Genomic DNA, 18,590 nt, shown 5'->3' on the forward strand with positions numbered 1-18,590 from the left:
AAGCACACCGTATATTAATGTATTGAGGCACAGAAGATGGCAAGTTTAAAAAAAAAACGCGACAAGACCAGCCAATATCAAAGCTAAAGGATAACCAACCAACCGCACACAGAAAGAGAAGAGAGAGAGAGAGAGAGAGAGAGAGAGAGAGAGAGAGAGAGAGAGGAGAGAGATTGATAGTTGCTGTAACGGAATCGAAAAAGTAGAAAGGTGAGAGAGGTAGAAGGAAGCTCTGGATATCCGTCGGCGGCGACGGTGGTGGTTATGCCTGTTGGCTGGCTCTGAGGTAGTAAGTTGATATCTCAGATCTCCGTCTCGTGTTTGCTTATTACGAATTTGACTAGCAAAATATCTTTTGATGTTTTCATTGGATCTGATATGTATGCATGCCTGTTGGTGATATTTCGAGGCTGATTTGATGTATTGATCGAATCTTAGGATTTACAGAGATCGATTTTGGGTGGTACTGATAGATAGATAGATATTCGAATTAGAAATGTTGTAGTATGAGCTCTAAGGTGGAGTTTGTGTTATTATCTCATCTGCATTTTTATTTTTTTGATTGGTCAGTTGCGTAGATTTCTCTGATTGGTTCGTATAATATCGCTGCTACAGGTTGTATCAGGCTTGTTACTACTAAGTGGATTGTATTGTTTCTGAGATTATGGAGAAAGTTTTCGTCTGGCCAAGCTGCTTCCATCATCAGCTTCTCTCTTTCCAAGAAGCGCTCGATTGGCGTTTTCTTGTTCCTTCTCATTTCCTTGTTGGCTCTTTCGTTAACTGCACTTAGTTTGTCAAATACTCTCCTAATCAAGTTTAGTGAAAGGCGTCAGGCAAATAGGTATGTCTTTTTTTTTCTTCTCTCGATTGAAGCTGTTGAGAGTGACAGTTTTGTTTTTGTTCTACACGATTACAACTTTACTTTGGGCTGCTATGCATTTATTTCATGTTTTAATGCCTTGTAGTATAATATTCGAATGGTTTTAAATTTAATTGATTTTATTAGATATTTTAACCTTCTTTAATTGGCAAAGGCAAAATCAATTTAAGAAATGGTAAAACTGCTAAAAATTAGGAAATTTTGTTTCTTTTGCAGGGTTGAAGTCTGCATATTCTTCCTTCGCATACTCCCAGAGAAACCTCTTAATCCCCCCCCTCTTTTTTCCTATGGGCGCTTGTTGAAAAAGAATATATCACTTTCGTTTTCAAGTTTACATGATGCTATTTTCTTGAGTATGAACCCCCTGAGTGAGTTGTTGTCTGCTTCAGGTCCTTCCTGTTAGCCAACACATTCTTTCTTGTTGATTCCTTTGTGTCTTTGAGTTCTCAGTATGTCTTTTCCTCTTCTCTTGCTGTCTTTCTTTTCCCTTTATGGTCAACCCATTGGTGCTCATTGTAAATAACGGTCAGTCTACCCAGCTGGAGAATCATTGATTTTACTGCTTTTGTTTCTACGAACTACTGAAAGATAAATGCTATATAAATCTTTCAGAAGTTCTTTACATACATAAAATAAAATAAAATAAAGAGGCTACTTTGCTTTACCCGAAAGACTATGGACAGGTAGCTCAAAGATCTCTCAACTTTTTTTGTAACACCTTTTGGTATCTGTTTCCTTGATATATTGCTTCTAAGTTTGCTTGTCCCTGACATGAATTTATAGGTACAAGTTAATAAAAGAGGTTGGTGATGGAACTTTTGGTACTGTTTGGCGAGCTATCAATAAGCAGACGGGTGAAGTTGTAAGTTTCTTTCTTTGAGAGATATCGCATAATGATCTGTGCTTGATTTTCTTACCAACTGATGTTTTCTGTGTGCAGGTTGCAATTAAGAAAATGAAAAAGAAGTATTACTCATGGGACGAATGTATAAATCTGAGAGAAGTGAAGGTGGTGAACTGTCTTTGTTGACATGATCTTTTGTTTGTTTAGCGTGTGTTTACTTATTCATCCCCTTTTCTCCTATTAGTCCCTTAGGAGGATGAATCATCCAAACATCGTGAAGCTGAAGGAAGTAATCCGTGAACATGATATCCTATACTTTGTCTTTGAGTACATGGTATACTTCTTCCTGCTTGTAGATTGCTATTTTTGCGTACACTGTAATTCATTTAACTGAATCTGCGCATGTCATTCTTACTGATCAGGAGTGCAATCTTTATCAGCTTATGAAGGATCGACAAAAGCTTTTTGCAGAAGCTGATATTAGAAACTGGTGCTTTCAAGTCTTCCAAGGCCTTTCTCATATGCATCAGCGTGGTTACTTCCACCGCGATCTCAAGCCAGGTAATTGATAGCCTTGAGGTGGCAATTTATATAAGCTATGAACAGTTGCTGAGCAATCCTGGTTCAATAGTTTTCAAGAATATATGTTTATACTATGTTGTTGTTGCAGAAAATCTATTAGTCTCTAAAGACATCATTAAGATTGCTGATTTTGGTCTGGCAAGGGAGGTTAATTCGAGTCCACCTTTTACCGAGTATGTTTCTACACGCTGGTAAGGTTCACTTCTCTTCTTTTTTTCTTTCTTTTGTGGCGCAATGCGTCTTTCTTTAGAGTCATATGTCGAGTTGATGCTACAAATTGCTGCCGTACTGACCCAAAAGTGTTTGTACTAATAGGTACAGAGCACCTGAAGTACTCCTTCAATCATATGTATACACATCAAAAGTTGGTTAGTATCCTTACTGTTGTAAGCAGTAAATATATTTCTGTATATTGATCTATTGCTAAACAATGTGTTCATTTTTTTTTTGCAGATATGTGGGCGATGGGAGCTATTATGTCTGAGTTGTTGTCTCTTCGTCCTATATTTCCAGGGGCTAGGTAAGTTAGCAGTGATTGATTTGTGGTTAGAAATGTTGCAGAGTTAAAGCTAATAAACAAGTGAAAATGTTGTCGTACCATTCTTGCAGTGAAGCAGATGAAATCTACAAAATCTGTGATGTCATAGGCAGTCCAACTGAGGAGACCTGGTTAGAGGGACTTAGTCTTGCTAACACTATAAACTATCAATTCCCTCAGGTGTTGTTCGAGCTTGAATAATGTGTCTTGAGCCTCAACATTTTATCTATTTATTAAGAACTAACTGTTGTCATCTTGCAGCTTTCTGGTGTGCCTCTTTCAAGCTTGATGCCATCTGCTAGTAAAGATGCAGTTAATCTGATAACGGTAACTAACAGTTTTTAAAAAGAAGTTGCCCTATAGCTGTGGCCATATTTCGTGACACTAATCTTTATCTTTTTTTTTCATGTTCGTTCAGAGGCTTTGCTCCTGGGATCCAAGCAACAGACCAACTGCTGCAGAGGCCCTGCAGCACCCGTTCTTTCAGGTACACCGGAGAGTAATTTCTTCTTCTCTTGATCAGCTGATTTAAACATGTTCTTATGTGGCAGAGTTGCTTTTATGTCCCACCATCTGTCCGACCCAAGCCATCTGTTGCAAGAAGTCCGTCTGGTAATCTTTTTAGTTTGTTGGTTGCCAATATCAGGATGTGGATTATTATCTTTTATTGAGATTGTTACAAACTAAATTTCATGTCGTGATTTTTTTTAGTCGGACCGAGAGGATCATTCGAGCAGCAATCAGTGAAACGGCAACCAGTGTCTCTTGCCAAAGCTAAGACATTCAACAGCCATGCTTCCCCAAAGTCGAATGCTGCTTTTGGTAGTGGCGTTCAGAGGAAACTTGATTTGTCTAAGCAAGATGCTACGAAAAACACTAAACCGGTGAGAAGTTCCGTCAAAGACTCGATATACAAACCACCCGGAAGAAAGAGTCCTTGTAAGTAAAACCTCAAAACCACCTTTATTTCTTTGTAACACGTTTAGTGGTTGTGTCTCTTTCAGTTGATAAAAGCAAATCCATCCAATTGCAGGTAATGCAGCAAGTTCGTCAGTGAACAAGAACCGTGTCACTCGTGGTGTATCTGAGACTGCTGATAAACTCTTGAACATGAGCATCAGAGGAACCGTGGCTAGAAGACACTCAGTATCTGTGATGCAGCAACAGCAGCTGAGGCCGCCGCAGATGAAGGCAGGTAGTGTAGGAGAAACACGTGACATGTTCCTTAGACCAACACAACCAACCACGAATGCCTACTCTAGGAAAGTCGCCGGCTGACATAAATAAACCTCTCAACACAAGCCTCTTATGAGGAATACTTTTTACTATAAATATCGTAACTCTATACTCTGGTTTGTCTGTGTTCTCAAAAAAAAAAAAAAAAACTCTGGTTTGTCCCTGTAGTCTTGTGTCTACAGGTCTTGTTTCATTTTATTTTCTTACTTATGGTCGTGTAAATGGTTTGTATTATGCGTGACGATTAACTTGGTTGTTTGCAATAAAGTTCGACTTGGGACTATTTGTGTAGTTAGGTACTTCCTAAAGTGCATTGTAGAAAATTAGATATACTACTCGAAGTATCTTCGTGTACGTGTTCGAGTCCGAGCCGGTATGCATCCGTTTTACCCGGTCCAAGTACTGATTTAGTTTCAAATTTCAAATTTATTTAGTAAACCGGATCGAATTGTACGGTTAAGTCTGGCCGGACCGGTTCTCTTTTTTCTTCGTCATTATCCGAGAGAACTAAACGACGAGTGGTGTCAGTCTGGGGTGTTCGTCGGATAAAAGGCTAATCGAAGAGTGTTTTGCATTTGCGAATCGAATTAAAGGTGAAATACAAAGAAGGGAGCAAAGATCGAAACGGACGAGAGAAACTTGAAACAGTTAATTCGTTAATGGTAAGAAGTCTTAGATGTTCTGTTATTTGTCTTTGTTTCTTCTTAGATTTTTTTTCCCAGCTGTTCTGAATGTTTTCATCAATTGTCTAGTTTGCCACCAAGTGAACTGGTTTCTCTTTTTTTTTTTTTTTTTTGAATTGAATGTTAAATTTAATTCAAAAGAAAAAAAGACCTTGCTTACAATTATATGTGTTCTTTTCTAATCTTTTCTAATCTTTCTATACAAGAAAAGAAATTAAACAAAATCAAACTCTATTGCTTCAAACTCTTCCTCCCCTTTCGACTTCACAATCTAGTGCTGAACCAATAAGCCATCCCTTCTTTATAGTCTTTATCACCTCTTCTCTGAATCACAGTAAGTTGGTTTCTTAGATTCTTATCTAGCCTTTTTGTCAAGACTCCTACAGGAGTTGCTTCCTCCCCATGCCTCCTTCTATTTCGCTCCCTCCAAATAGAGTGGACTGCTGATTGAAATAGATACCTCATAATAAACTTCTGGATTCTATCCCAATCCAAACCATTAGACAGCATCCTCACAATCTCTATCCAATCAACAGAATACTTTTCCTTGAATATACTTCTAGTTAGACCTCCCCAAATCTCCCGCGAGTAGGCGCATTCAAAGAAGAGATGGCCTATAGTCTCCAGTGGCGCTTTACAGAAAACACATGATACATCAACACTCCCATTCCAATGTTGCATTCTTTCTCCTGTCGTTAGCCTTCCTTTCATAGCAATCCAGGTAACAACAGAGTATTTTGGTGTAGCATGCTTAAACCATATCGCTTGATGCCAATGACAAGAAGGGTGGTTTTCTCTTATACTCAGCCATGTATCTTTTGTAGAGAACTTCTTCTTATAGACTATAGTTTCCTTTCCCATTTTTCCACAAGGAGATATCTTCTTCCTCTTCTTTCCAATTTGTTTTGAACTTCTCAATCTCAGTCTCAATTCTGTTAAGAATTTGAGATCGATGATGTTTCCTTCTATGTCTCAAGCAGTCCTCCACTTTAGCATTCAACATGATACCCAAAGCGATATGACTCCCCTCTCCTGCAACTTCTTTTAAACAACCCAAAGAGCTCCACCTCTCATGCCAAAAGAAAGTATTACTGCCACTACAAACCTCCACTCTGTAAAACTGTTTCGCAATCTCTCTGCTTTTGAGTATTTTTCTCCATATCCAGGATCCACTTTGCGAATTCTCCTTTACCGTCCAAAATGAGCCTTCTCTGATAAGATAAACTGGTTTCTTATCAGAGAAACTGGTTTCTCATATCTCCCGAATCTGTTAGATTAAAAAAAAAAAAAAGAAAACTTTATTCTTTTGAATATCTGTTGGTTTAGTCTACTTCTATCGATTTCAACGTGCATTCTCTTCAGGTGGTGATGATCATCAAGGGTATATTCAGGAGATATGAGAAATGGAATCCCGTTCATCCCACTTATGGAGCCTTTTGGGGAATGGGGATTGGCATTGGCTGCGGCGTCGGATGGGGACCTGGTTTTGGCCCTGAGGTCATTGGCTACGTAGGTGCTGGCTGCGGTGTTGGTTTCAGTGTTGGCATTACACTCGCTGGTCTCGGCATTGGTCTCCCCACAAACCTTCTTCTTGCAGCTCCTTATAACAGTAACACATATCTTCTTCTTCTCGCAGCTCCTCCTTACAAGTATTATTCTTTCGTCTGCTAAACTTCTCTGTTTCAGCTGTAGAAGCAACTAGGAAGGGTGCTTTTAAGTTGTTTGGTAATAGTCTATCAGTTGATGATTGGAGCGATGTTTTGCCTGGGTTGCAGAGACAAGTCGGTGAGATGTGTTCTGGTTTTAGCAAGAAGCCGCCTCGCTTAGATGATGCCATTGACTTAAAAAGCTTGCCTTTGTTCATTCCACATGATTGTGGAAGATCTGGGAGCCATCTTCTCCATATGCGGCGCAAAGGTACACATTTCACTCTCTAAATTTTCTTTCTCTATCAATGTTTTCAAAAGTTCTTCTCTTGTCACTACTGGTAAGACATATTGTTGTATTAAGATGTTTCTTTTTGCTAATACAAACATTATATGGCTTCTATATCCTGAGGGCATTCCAACACTCTTCAGTCTCGTGCTGTTATTAAGTTAGATAGATTCGATCATTTTGTTTGTTAGGACAAAAGTGGATAAGAGAAAACAGTAAGATGTAATTAAACTTTCTTTTCAGGTTTGGAGGACAAGAACCATGGAGGGTCATCAGCTATGTAATGGCATTTTAGACAACGAGGATCTCAAGGAACTGAGACACTCCATACGAGAATTTGATTGAATGAAGAGTTACTTTCGTTTGGCATGTGTGTGTGTGACTACGAAATATACTCAGCACAAATCAGAACCTGTTTCATGTCTTGGTTGGAGGGTAGACACTTTTTTTTTGTTTTTTTTTGGCACAGGAGGGTAGACACTAGGAAACAAACCAGAAGCATTTGTGTGTGAGTCCATGTTACAGTTACTTCTACGAGGTTGGGGATTTGACAGGAGCATTTATAGACGGTTCAGGTTAGGTAAAGGGGGAACAGAGTGCATAATTGTAGTTATGTTACACATCAGGATTGTGCTTCAAGCACTTCATCCTCTTCACTCATGTATACCATTATAAGTTTTCTTTTAACTCAATGACTAAAAGGTTTTGAATCCGTAGCTCAGCACAGAGCAAGACACAGTACCATGTAATGTCTTTCCAATTTTTTTTTTGTGTTTATAAAACAACAAAACAAAAACCCAATACACTGCTAAATCTATAATCTATCTGGTCATAATTACTGAATTTGATGCAGGAATAATTAGCTGCAAACGAAAAAAAGACTTTTTTTGGTATGTAGTTGACACGTCATCTAATGTGTCCATACGCCGTCGTATTCTTATCTGCCTAACCGAATATAAGCTTGCCGTCAGCGACCTTCAATAGTCAGCTTTAGAGGCATTCATACATGACGACAAACTGAAAACGTGTGTTTCGAACTGATCTGGGATGTCTAAATTTAAATTAATTAATTACAGTGTGACCTACTGAATTTAATTACCGTATTAATCATGTCTTGTTTATTTATCCAACAGACATCTTTGGCGTGATTTGGTTTTTATTTTCCACTTAAATCAATTTCATTTCCTCTCTCTCTATACAGTTTTTCCTTAGAGAAGAATTCGATTTTCTATTTTTGTCAAAGTTGAAATCTTTTCCGGAATTTTGAACTCTTTAAATCTTTGCCGGAATCCAACACCAGGTTCCGGCACCGGAGAGCCGATGAACAAAAAGGTCATGTACTAGTGTTCGATCATATAGTTCCGGTTTCAATTTTCTGGGGGGAAAGTTGTGAGCCTTGGAGTTGTGAGGAGAAAATGTCAAAGGAGGTGGTGTACGAAGGGTGGATGGTGAGGTATGGAAGGAGGAAGATCGGAAGGTCGTATATTCATATGAGGTACTTCGTTTTGGAGCCTCGTCTTTTGGCCTTTTACAAGAAGAAACCTCACTACTCTCAGGTCTAAACCCCCCCACATTCACTTTCTTTCTTCAAAGTCTTTTTTTTTACTTATTATTTTATTTTTAAATTTGTTAGTTTGCTTGTTTTGTCTGCAAGTTTCAAACTTTCCCCTTTGGGTTTGTTGAAAATCAGTGTTTAAGTGTCTCTGGGTTTCCAATATATGTTTGTGAGATAGTAGAGTGGACTGTATAAGGAGGCACTATGCTATAGGCAGAGAAAAGTCTCAGACTTTACTATTTATAGGGTGTGTTAGATGGCATTTTGAGTTTCAGGGGTTTTCTTCTTGAACGAGTGATGAATGATGGCTTTCTACACTTGGTGAATACAGGTTCCTGTCAAGACCATGGTAATTGATGGCAACTGCAGAGTTGAAGATCGAGGCTTGAAGACCCATCATGGTCATGTCAGTAGTCTCTTTACTTTACCCTTTCTTTTACTATCCAAGTGAAGTGCTTTTATGTGTTTATGGTTTTGTGAATTGCGTTTAAAAAATTTCTTTTGTGCTTGTCAACTCTTTTACTGCAGATGGTTTACGTGTTGTCTGTCTATAACAAGAAAGAAAAGCACCATAGAATAACGGTATCTTGTCTTTACTTCCAAAAAATAGCTAGCACTACCTTTACCTTGTTACTTAATTATGGAGTAGTATGTTCTTTGCTAGATGGCAGCGTTCAACATCCAGGAAGCACTTATGTGGAAGGAAAAAATTGAGTCTGTTATAGACCAGGTCTGTCATATGCCTCACTGTCTAGAGTTGCGTAAATTGGGTGCTTTTATCTGATTTACCTCACTGTGTGTTTGCACTGGCGCAGCATCAAGAGTCTCAAGTACCAAATGGTCAGCAGTATGTTGCATTTGAATATAAGTCTGGAATGGAAACTGGAAGGACTGCTTCATCTTCAGATTATGAAAGCCAGTGAGTCCCTCCTTATCTGATATAATTTCTCTATCTCTGCTGCCATGTTGATCCAATTCACTTGACTCAGGAGACGCTTATAGGACCTTTCTGACTTAGTCATAAGTTTTCTTTATGGAACAATGCTCTGATACTCTTAACTCATAAGCTTGGCTTGATGACAATCCATGTTTTTTTTTTCCAACTAAGTGGTCTGTGGTGATCGTGATTGTAAAATAAAATATGAAAATAACAAAATTAGGAAGACAACCATCAATTACAAAGATGCTAACAAGATGTTGAATGTTGGGAGTGAACAATAGTGTTTCAATGATTGTCACTATTTTGTTCATATTTTTTTTTAGGTTCAGTGCACCAGAGGATGAAGATGACTCTAGGCGTCGTTTAGTTAGACGGACAACTATTGGGAATGGTTTGTTCCGAGTTCATTTATTCATGAGCTAATCTCTTCAGCTGGCTGTAATCTAATCACCTCAAGCAAATGTGCAGGTCCCCCGCCATCTGTACTTGACTGGACTAAGGAGTTTGATGCAGAGTTGGCGAACCAGAATTCTGATAACCAAGCTTTCTCGAGAAAACATTGGCGTCTACTTCAGTGCCAAAATGGTTAGTGGTCTTGCTGCGGTTGCAATGCAACACAATTTATTATTTTCCCATGTTAAATCACAAAAAAAAAAAATATCTTATGTGGAACCCAGAGCTCTCCTAAGTTATCTGCTATAGGAACTGGAAGATTAATTTAAAGGAAAGAAGCTAGAGTTCTGGCCTTATTTGTTTTTGTTTTCTATACAATTTGACAGGTCTTCGGATTTTTGAAGAGCTTCTTGAAGTTGATTACCTTGTATGGAAGTTTCTAATAGCTTTTCATTTTTTTATTGCGTGATTTTCCCTTTGATTTTGGATTATGTACAAACTTTATTTTGGGATAAGAACCGTAATTTACAGTGCTACGTGTGTGTGCAGCCGAGAAGCTGCAGCAGGGCAATGAAAGCTGTTGGCGTAGTGGAGGCAACATGTGAGGAAGTATTCGAACTTGTGATGAGCATGGATGGCACTCGTTATGCGTAGGTGTTTCTCTGCCTTCTTTTTTTTTCCATTTAGCTTCCATTTGTTAGAATAGGCATTATTTTATATGGAAAATCTCTTAGAAATTTTTTTTGTATGCATTGCATTGTATGACTAGTGTTGGGTCTATAATCTTCTGTTTCATCCTTTGTAAAATGATGTCTTTTGCCCAAAATTTATGTCTAGTATGCATCCAGACGTGTTGTTCTAGTTGGTCTGTATCTGAAGTTGTCTATGTTCCTCTTTTTTTTTTTTCTGTGTGATGCAGGTGGGACTGTAGCTTTCAGTATGGTAGCTTAGTGGAAGAGGTGGATGGTCACACAGCAGTGCTCTATCATAGACTTTTGCTCGACTGGTTTCCAATGTAATGTTGCACTTATAATAACATCGCCCAGTTACAGTCATACCTTCTGAACGTAAACGTTTAATTTTATTCTAATTTTACCAAATGTCTCCAGGGTTGTGTGGCCTCGTGACCTTTGTTATGTCCGCTATTGGCGCCGGAATGATGATGGGAGTTATGGTACCTTTATTTTCCTCTTTACTCATATGCTATAATCTGGAAAGATAGTTTTACAATAGCTTGTTGGTTATTTATTTTGCTTTTTCTGTGAAGTTGTGTTGTTCCGTTCGAGGGAGCATGATAACTGTGGCCCACAACCTGGATGTGTTCGTGCTCATCTTGAGAGTAAGTTTGGGAAACTAAACATTTCTGAGAGCTTAATATAAATGTTATGATTGTTGATGTAGTGCTAACTAACCTGGTACTCTTTTTTGTGTTTCTTCTCTTAGGTGGTGGATATAATATTTCCCCACTAAAGCCTCGAAATGGGAGGCCTAGAACACAGGTGCAGCATCTGATACAAATTGATCTAAAAGGGTGGGGTGCAGGCTATCTTCCTGCATTCCAACAACACTGTCTTCTTCAAATGCTGAATAGTGTTGCTGGTACGTTCTTCCATGCTTCCTCCCCACTTGTTTCTTCATGGTCCTTGCTGGCTATTTATTATCATCCGTTGTGATCCATAGTATTGTGCTCTCATCACAGGTTTGCGGGAATGGTTTTCACAGACAGATGCGAGAGGTGTTCATACCAGGATCCCTGTTATGGTTAACATGGCATCATCTTCCTTGAGCTTGAGTAAGAGTGGAAGGTCTCCGCACCAGTCTGCCTTTTCTGTTGATCAAACAAATGCCGCCAACAGAAACTCTGTGCTCATGGATGAAGACTCAGATGATGATGATGAATTTCAGATCGCTGAATCAGAACAAGAGGTTTTGAATATCAAGCAATTTTGATTATCTAATATTAAGCTGCATGTGGAATTGAATCGTCATTCTTGTGTACATTTTTTCAGCCTGAAACAAGTAAAACAGATACTGATGTCAAGAAAACAGGTGAGCACCCTATAAAAATCCTACCTCTAGCCAATTATGATATCTAATAGCAACGATTATATATGTGATTTGAAACTTCAGAAGAAGAACCAGCTCAGAAGATTGATCTGTCATGCTTCTCGGGTAACCTAAAGCGCAATGAAAGTGAAAATGCACGTAACTGCTGGAGGACTTCTGACGGGAACAACTTCAAAGTTCGTAGCAAGAATTTCTGTGATGATAAAAGAAAGGTCTGTGAAACTTTTTTGTCTTGGTTCTTTAGAATGGTTCGGTTCTTGCATCCTGCTAACTTCTGTTCATGTCCATTTATTATCCTATACTGAAGATTCCGGCTGGAAAGCATCTTATGGATCTTGTAGCTGTTGATTGGTTCAAAGACAGTAAAAGAATAGATCATGTGGCTAGACGTAAGGGCTGTGCAGCACAAGTAAGATACTTTACGACTTGACTTTTGTTCGTTAATGTCCCTTCATTAGTTACCATGTTTTATTTCCCTTGCTTGTGGATTCATCTTAATCGCTTAGAACTTCCCTAAAAACATGTTCAGGTTGCTGCAGAGAAAGGTCTATTCTCAATGGTGGTAAATGTTCAAGTAAGTTCTGCCCATCAAACTAATATTAAGATTCAGAACATAATGTACAAACCTCAAAGTCATATCTCTATGTACGTTTAAAACCGTTTTTTGTTTGTTTGTTTGTATAGGTTCCAGGGTCAACACACTACAGTATGGTGTTTTATTTCGTGGCAAAAGAACTTGTACCTGGATCCCTGTTGCAACGATTTGTGGAAGGGGATGATGAATTCCGGAATAGTCGGCTAAAGCTTATACCTCAAGTTCCTAAGGTATCTTTCTCTTTGTGATTACTACTAGTGCAAAGTATAACATTATAATAAACCGAAACAGGGGTCATGGATAGTAAGGCAAAGCGTGGGAAGCACGCCATGTCTCCTAGGGAAAGCAGTGGACTGCAACTACATTCGTGGCCCGACATACTTAGAAGTGAGTCAAGTTTATACAGTGTTTGAATTCGAAGCTCTCTCTGTAAACCATTAATAAATCACATGATTCATGTGTGTAGATTGATGTGGATATTGGTTCATCAACTGTTGCGAATGGAGTGTTGGGCCTTGTCATTGGTGTGATCACATCGTTGGTTGTCGAAATGGCTTTCCTTGTACAGGTAAAAATTTATCGACAGAAGGACACATAATAATATTTATAGGTTGTGCTATCAAGTAGTTGTATACAAGAAACATGGGTTTTGGGTTTTTGGCAGGCAAATACAGCGGAAGAATTGCCGGAGAGGCTTATAGGGGCGGTTAGGGTTTCGCATATAGAGCTCTCTTCAGCCGTAGTTCCGAATCTGGAGTCCGGTTAATAATAATAATAATAATAATAATAATGTACGACTCCTTTAACACCCACCGCCCTTGAGAAATTACCATCAAACTTCATATATATGTTGTGTCACATAAAAAAACTTTGGTTCTCAACAAACACATGAATGTATTATCATCCTCTCCATGCTTCTTCCGTGGAATGTATCTTTTGTGTTTACTAGCTCGGTTTGGTTATTTCTTCTTGGTATTACGGTTTAATCAATCAAAACAAAACAAAACAAAAAAGCATTCGTCCTCATTCATCATCTTCATTGTTCATCACCATCTCTGAGTCAGGGTATTGATCCGCCACTCTCCAGAACGATGCACCTTATCTTCGGTGGTTTTAGTTAAGGGATTTATTGTTTGTTGACCAAAAAAACCTGTCTCAGATATTTGAAACAGACAAAAGTTAAATCTCAAACTCTCAGTTTCCATCATGAACTGTAAGCTGAGCTCTCTATGGTTAGTTCTGTGTTGTTCCAATTGATATAACCACCGGTTTGGTGATTCCATTTTAATCTTTCATTTAGCTATATATATATGTTCAATGCTCTGTTTTGTGTTATTAGCTTTGAGAATTAGTAAGTATGGTTTCTTGATTTTGTCTTAACAGTTTTGGAAGGGCCCCAAAGATGCAGAAACAGGGTGATTTTCAAGCTTCCTCACTTCTTCAATAATCCTCCATACTTCACGTATGTATGTTTGTCAATCAACCAATCTCTCTTCTTCAATGTTTCCGTCTTTTTTTCTCTTTTCCCTCTCTCTCTCTCTCTCTCTCTCTCTCTCTCTCTCTATCTCTCTATGTCTTCAAGTTTGTATCTTTTTCTTTCTTCAGTTTGCAGCCTGTGAGGGACACTCGTGAAAAGCAAGTACAGCTCTGGAAAGAGCTTATATTTTGGATTACTGCAAATCCCAAAAGGTTTTCTTGATCGCCGTTGAACAAGACTTCCCTCTCTTCTCTAACTCTCCTATTGATAGTATGTGCCTTTGCTATAAAATGTTTTCCTGGTTATAAATAAATATCTTTAGCTACCTACTGTTTGCGTCTCTTTCTATGTATTCAAAGATCTTTGAAAGCGTTAGTCTTTAATCATTTGATTCCTACGTAGGAACTCTAAGTCATGAAGCAAGGGAAACCGTTCCTCTCAGCTATTGTTGGAGAAGGTTAGATTTTCATTGACTATCATCATCTCATGTCATGGCTTTGGTTTTGATGTTCTTTTAACACAATGTATTACCATTCTTTTATCCGTTTTGACAGGGCGTGCTGAGTGGCTAGATAAAGGGCACTGGAACAGAATCACTTGGAACTGGTAAAAGAAAAGCCTTCAATTTCTGTTTATGATTCTTTTTGTTTTTGTTTTGCACAATGTGAATAGCAAATGTTCTCTTCTTTCAGAACTTGAAGGGATTGATAGGACGATTCTAATGAGCGCATTGAAGCTGCTAGAGAACAAGGGCAAGCTTGCATTGTTCAAAGGAACTTCAGCAGATGATGAAGGCGTCAAGTTCTCTGTCTGAATGCTACTCTCTGTATAAACGTTTTTTTTTTTGGGAGTTTGAAATTAGCTTATGAACCAAACGGATAAACAACTTTTCTTTTTATAATAGCAATCATTCTCTAGTCACAACAACTTTTGAGTTCTGTAGAATGAGAATGATATATTCTCTTTATATGAAAGAATCACTTATCCACAATGCTTCACCAAGGATTTTGCTGTTGATCTTTTTAACATATTTCCACGCCACTCTTTTAAAAATGTATTAACTTATAAATCATTTTTAATTAACTGACTCTAGAATTCGATCTTTATTATATACTCCCTCTGTTTCATTATAAGTGTCGTTTTAGATTTGTGCACACGGCTTAAGAAAGTATTTAATTTTGCATATTTTCAATATAAAAACATCATTACCGATACAATTCAACCAATAGAAAAATAGAATGGAGAATAAAGTTAATAAATTTTGCATTGAAACTCTAAAACGACACTTATTTTGGAACAAAAAAAATTTTCTAAAACGACACTTAATATGAAACGGAGGGAGTATATAAAAGTCTGATATAAAAGGTCAAGATGAGTTTATAGTAGCTAGGTTAATATATAACAAAAAAGTAACATTTACCTATCTATTGTATGAAAAAATAATTAATTGAGAAAACAACAAAAAAAGGTATATATAGGAGCAAAACTTAGAAAATTCCATGGTCTTCGTTCCCACTTTGACGCATCATAAGAGAAGAAAACCAATAACAAACATCTTTAGACCAGACATAGAAAGAGAAGCAGAAACCAGTTTCTCTTTTTTCCTTCGAATTTGCAAAGAGAAACAAAAAGAGTTATGGGAGAATTAATATACCTTACATGGAATGCTCATCGACTAAAGGTGATGGTGATGATGATGTTGATCGTTTCTTGGAGATGTGTTTTGGGATTGGAGAACATAAATCCTATATTCTTCGATGAAGGTCTTTCTCATTTATTTGGTGAATCTAATCTCATCCGATCTCCTGATGATCGCAGCGTTCGATTACTCCTCGACAAATACACCGGTAATCTTCTTGTTTTTTTTTAAGTAATTATATTTAGATATTATTAGAACAAAGATTTCTCAAGAAATACAATTAATTTAAGTTAAGATATTACTCGAGTTTTAGGTTTTTTGATGCTGATGATAATCTCTACTTTTAATTTTGTTAGTTGCATAGATTATAGTAATGAATAGGACTGGAATGGTAATTCGATGGTGGTAACATGATTATGCTATTTATCATACATTCAAATCAGGTTATAATGGTTTTAACACGATCATGCGATTATACCATCTTTTACCAAACATGAACTTTTGCAAATTAAAGTTCAAAAAAAAAAATCGTTTGCAAAATCTTGATCTAGATCAAATCATCATGTAAAAAGTAAATGACGTGACATACGCAATTTTAATTTATTCCACCGTTTTCCAACTTTGTTAATAAAGTTTCTTGAAAATATGTCACTACTTAAAGTCGTTGGGTTTTTAATTATAAAGCTTTAATACGAAATTATATTCAAAACTGAATTCGATAGGGTCAGGATTCATATCTTCAAGCATGTATCAACATGGATTTTTCAGTTCGTTGATAAAGTTGCCGGGAGCTAACACGGCCGGTCTTGTTGTCGCCTTCTACGTAAGTCATTAATCTTTTACAATTTCTTAAAATAGGAAGTAAAAGTGATTGAATGTGAATCAACATTCAATCCAGACATCAAACGGCGATGTTTTTGTGAAGAACCACGACGAATTAGACATAGAGTTTTTAGGGAACGTTGAAGGGAAGCCGTGGCGGTTCCAGACGAATATGTATGGAAACGGTAGCACAAACCGTGGCCGCGAAGAACGTTACCGTCTTTGGTTTGATCCTTCTAAGGAGTTTCACCGTTATAGCATCCTTTGGAACCCTACCAAAATAATGTTAGTTTCCTCTTTCTCACTCTTTTTTTTTTTTTGAAAAAGGGCATTCAAATTAAAAACATAAAAACATACAGGGTATGGTTTTGCAACCATAAAGTTTTAGAAAGCATGATGAGACAATCCTCATATCAAGCTAAGCAATAACATAGAAGAGAGAAACTTATTTTACATAAGCTTAGTGAAACAAGATAAAGAATAGATAAACACTAAGGAGTATGGTACAACTCACTCTTTCTTTTTCTCAACAACTTATGATCATTGTTTAAAAAATTGTTAGGTAAATGATCTGGAGGATAAAATAGTATTGTTTCGAACTAATTAAAAAAAACTCATAGTTAGGTAATCTAGAAAAGGAGTTTTTCCAGTCAAGAAAAAGATAGTGCATGTGTTTTTGAATAGCTTTGATGGTGTGCATGAAACGTGAATGGTTGTTGACATGTTGTGTATTTTAGTAAATGAGAATACATTTCTTTAACAAGTGTCTCCATTTCAAATGTATTCTCATTTATGCGCATGTGAGTAATGATACTGTTCACTTTGTACTGGGTTTGTATATATATGAAATATGATCACACTTTAGTTTGATTAAGACTGAATCGGTTTAGGTCATCAAGTTTGAAAACGAAATGGATAAAACTTGCTCTAATAAGAAAATAAAAGTATGGAATATAAAAATGCATTATAATTTATAACAATGTCTGTTATTTTATAATTTGCAGATTTTGGGTAGACAATGTGCCAATAAGAGAAATCAAAAGAAAAGCAGAAATGAAAGGAGACTACCCACAAAAGCCAATGTCTCTCTACGCAACCATTTGGGACGCCTCAAGCTGGGCTACTTCTGGCGGTAAGTTCGGCGTGGACTACACATTTTCACCTTTTGTCTCCGAGTTCAAAGACATTGCTCTCGACGGTTGCAATGTCTCCGAGTCACTGACCACCGACACCAGAGATAACTACAACAACATCAATTGTTCTGCCTCCGACCAACTTCTCATGACCAGCGATTACTCAACCATTAGTCCTAAACAAGGAGCTGCTATGCGACGGTTCAGAGAACGTTACATGTATTATTCGTATTGTTACGACACCGTACGATACGCTGTGCCTCCGCCTGAATGTGTGATTTTGACAGCTGAGAAGGACCGGTTTAAGGATACGGGACGGTTGAAGTTCGGTGGTAGTCATACTAAAGTGCATAGAGTACGTAGAAGACGGAGGCGGAACCGGTCCACGCCGGTGGTATCGGCTGAACTATAGCATTAATTTTTTCTTTTTGACATCGAACTATAGCAGTAATTAGTTGAATTGATTCCCGAGTATGTATATATATTTTGTTAAAGATTTCAACATGCTTTCACGTTTATATTTTAAAATATTTCTCATATAGAGCACACATGTTAAAATTTATAACTATGAGGTATGTATAATCAATGAAAAAAAAATCTAAATCTACCAAAGCGTAAGCTTCATTGTTACGTTATTATATACCAAAAAAATCTTAATCTGCTATTTTTATTTTTAATTACCTTATTTTTTTAATGATATATTAAAATGTAAAATATTATTTACATGGAAATTCTTGGCTTGTCTATTACCACAAAAACAAGATTTTGTATTCTACTATTAAAATGCAAAATCTTTAACGGCATATAGCTTGAAATTGTAGCTTTTGAGAAATAGGTTTAAGCTTATACCAACATTAATCTAGTAGTAAAGTAGTTCTTAGAATATTTCTAGTGACACTCTATTTTTCGTCTATATTTTATTCTAAAATTGAATAATTTTATTATATAATAATTTTTAATTCAATAGTAATATTCTATTATATAATAATGAAATATAGATGAATATCACTTTTTTAATTCTATTTTTGAATAAATTATAGAGAAAAACATAGATTGCCATTGGAAATGGACTTATAGACCAATAAAAACAATAGATAAAAGAAGGAGCTAGTGAATAAATAGGCTGAAGTTAAACATACACTAGGAATAGACAAAGTCTTTCTATTCTTTCTCATTCTATCAGTAGACGAATCATTATTCGTATTAGGTGACAGTTTATATGTTCAGATTAGTCATTAATGACTACGTTCGACCCAACGAATGATGGGTTT

General features: G+C 37.0%; 4 protein-coding genes and 1 pseudogene across 5 annotated transcripts; all 5 read left to right on the plus strand.

Moving 5' to 3' along the window:
* The first annotated feature begins 91 nt into the window (after positions 1 to 91).
* Positions 92 to 4,363, plus strand: LOC108855207 (cyclin-dependent kinase F-4). The gene is made up of 16 exons (XM_018628967.2): positions 92 to 286; positions 616 to 841; positions 1,097 to 1,563; positions 1,664 to 1,742; positions 1,821 to 1,889; positions 1,969 to 2,058; positions 2,147 to 2,285; positions 2,395 to 2,497; positions 2,622 to 2,674; positions 2,760 to 2,826; positions 2,916 to 3,024; positions 3,106 to 3,171; positions 3,263 to 3,331; positions 3,396 to 3,456; positions 3,556 to 3,783; positions 3,878 to 4,363. The coding sequence occupies exons 3-16, from the start codon at positions 1,556 to 1,558 to the stop codon at positions 4,120 to 4,122; spliced, it is 1,386 nt and encodes a 461-aa protein (XP_018484469.1). The 5' UTR covers positions 92 to 286; positions 616 to 841; positions 1,097 to 1,555; the 3' UTR covers positions 4,123 to 4,363.
* A 221-nt stretch (positions 4,364 to 4,584) lies between these two features.
* On the plus strand, positions 4,585 to 7,468 carry LOC108851809 (cadmium-induced protein AS8). Its single transcript, XM_018625278.2, has 4 exons — positions 4,585 to 4,742; positions 6,126 to 6,372; positions 6,450 to 6,680; positions 6,942 to 7,468. Exons 1-4 carry the CDS (start codon positions 4,740 to 4,742, stop codon positions 6,980 to 6,982), a joined length of 522 nt encoding a protein of 173 aa, XP_018480780.1. The 5' UTR covers positions 4,585 to 4,739; the 3' UTR covers positions 6,983 to 7,468.
* Positions 7,469 to 7,848: 380 nt separating this feature from the next.
* LOC108855916 (protein ENHANCED DISEASE RESISTANCE 2) lies at positions 7,849 to 13,216 on the plus strand. Its single transcript, XM_018629845.2, has 22 exons — positions 7,849 to 8,254; positions 8,585 to 8,659; positions 8,782 to 8,835; positions 8,918 to 8,983; positions 9,069 to 9,172; positions 9,517 to 9,584; positions 9,662 to 9,778; positions 9,973 to 10,013; positions 10,136 to 10,236; positions 10,506 to 10,601; positions 10,696 to 10,760; positions 10,854 to 10,925; positions 11,030 to 11,185; positions 11,286 to 11,512; positions 11,596 to 11,635; positions 11,717 to 11,865; positions 11,961 to 12,062; positions 12,183 to 12,227; positions 12,338 to 12,478; positions 12,540 to 12,635; positions 12,715 to 12,816; positions 12,913 to 13,216. The coding sequence occupies exons 1-22, from the start codon at positions 8,114 to 8,116 to the stop codon at positions 13,012 to 13,014; spliced, it is 2,160 nt and encodes a 719-aa protein (XP_018485347.1). The 5' UTR covers positions 7,849 to 8,113; the 3' UTR covers positions 13,015 to 13,216.
* A 110-nt stretch (positions 13,217 to 13,326) lies between these two features.
* On the plus strand, positions 13,327 to 14,663 carry LOC108855917 (vacuolar protein sorting-associated protein 25-like; annotated as a pseudogene).
* A 481-nt stretch (positions 14,664 to 15,144) lies between these two features.
* On the plus strand, positions 15,145 to 17,856 carry LOC108852565 (probable xyloglucan endotransglucosylase/hydrolase protein 29). 2 transcript variants are annotated; one of them, XM_018626066.2, is made up of 4 exons: positions 15,145 to 15,572; positions 16,087 to 16,187; positions 16,263 to 16,471; positions 17,191 to 17,856. In XM_018626066.2, the coding sequence occupies exons 1-4, from the start codon at positions 15,362 to 15,364 to the stop codon at positions 17,729 to 17,731; spliced, it is 1,062 nt and encodes a 353-aa protein (XP_018481568.1). In that variant the 5' UTR covers positions 15,145 to 15,361; the 3' UTR covers positions 17,732 to 17,856. The 2 variants fall into 2 exon arrangements, with proteins under 2 accessions (XP_018481568.1, XP_018481569.1); XM_018626067.2 differs by lacking the exon at positions 16,087 to 16,187 and having other exon boundaries at positions 15,483 to 15,572.
* Positions 17,857 to 18,590: the final 734 nt, after the last annotated feature.

Source organism: Raphanus sativus, chromosome 4, assembly GCF_000801105.2.
Source record: "Raphanus sativus cultivar WK10039 chromosome 4, ASM80110v3, whole genome shotgun sequence".
In the NCBI taxonomy this organism is placed as follows: Eukaryota; Viridiplantae; Streptophyta; class Magnoliopsida; order Brassicales; family Brassicaceae; genus Raphanus; species Raphanus sativus.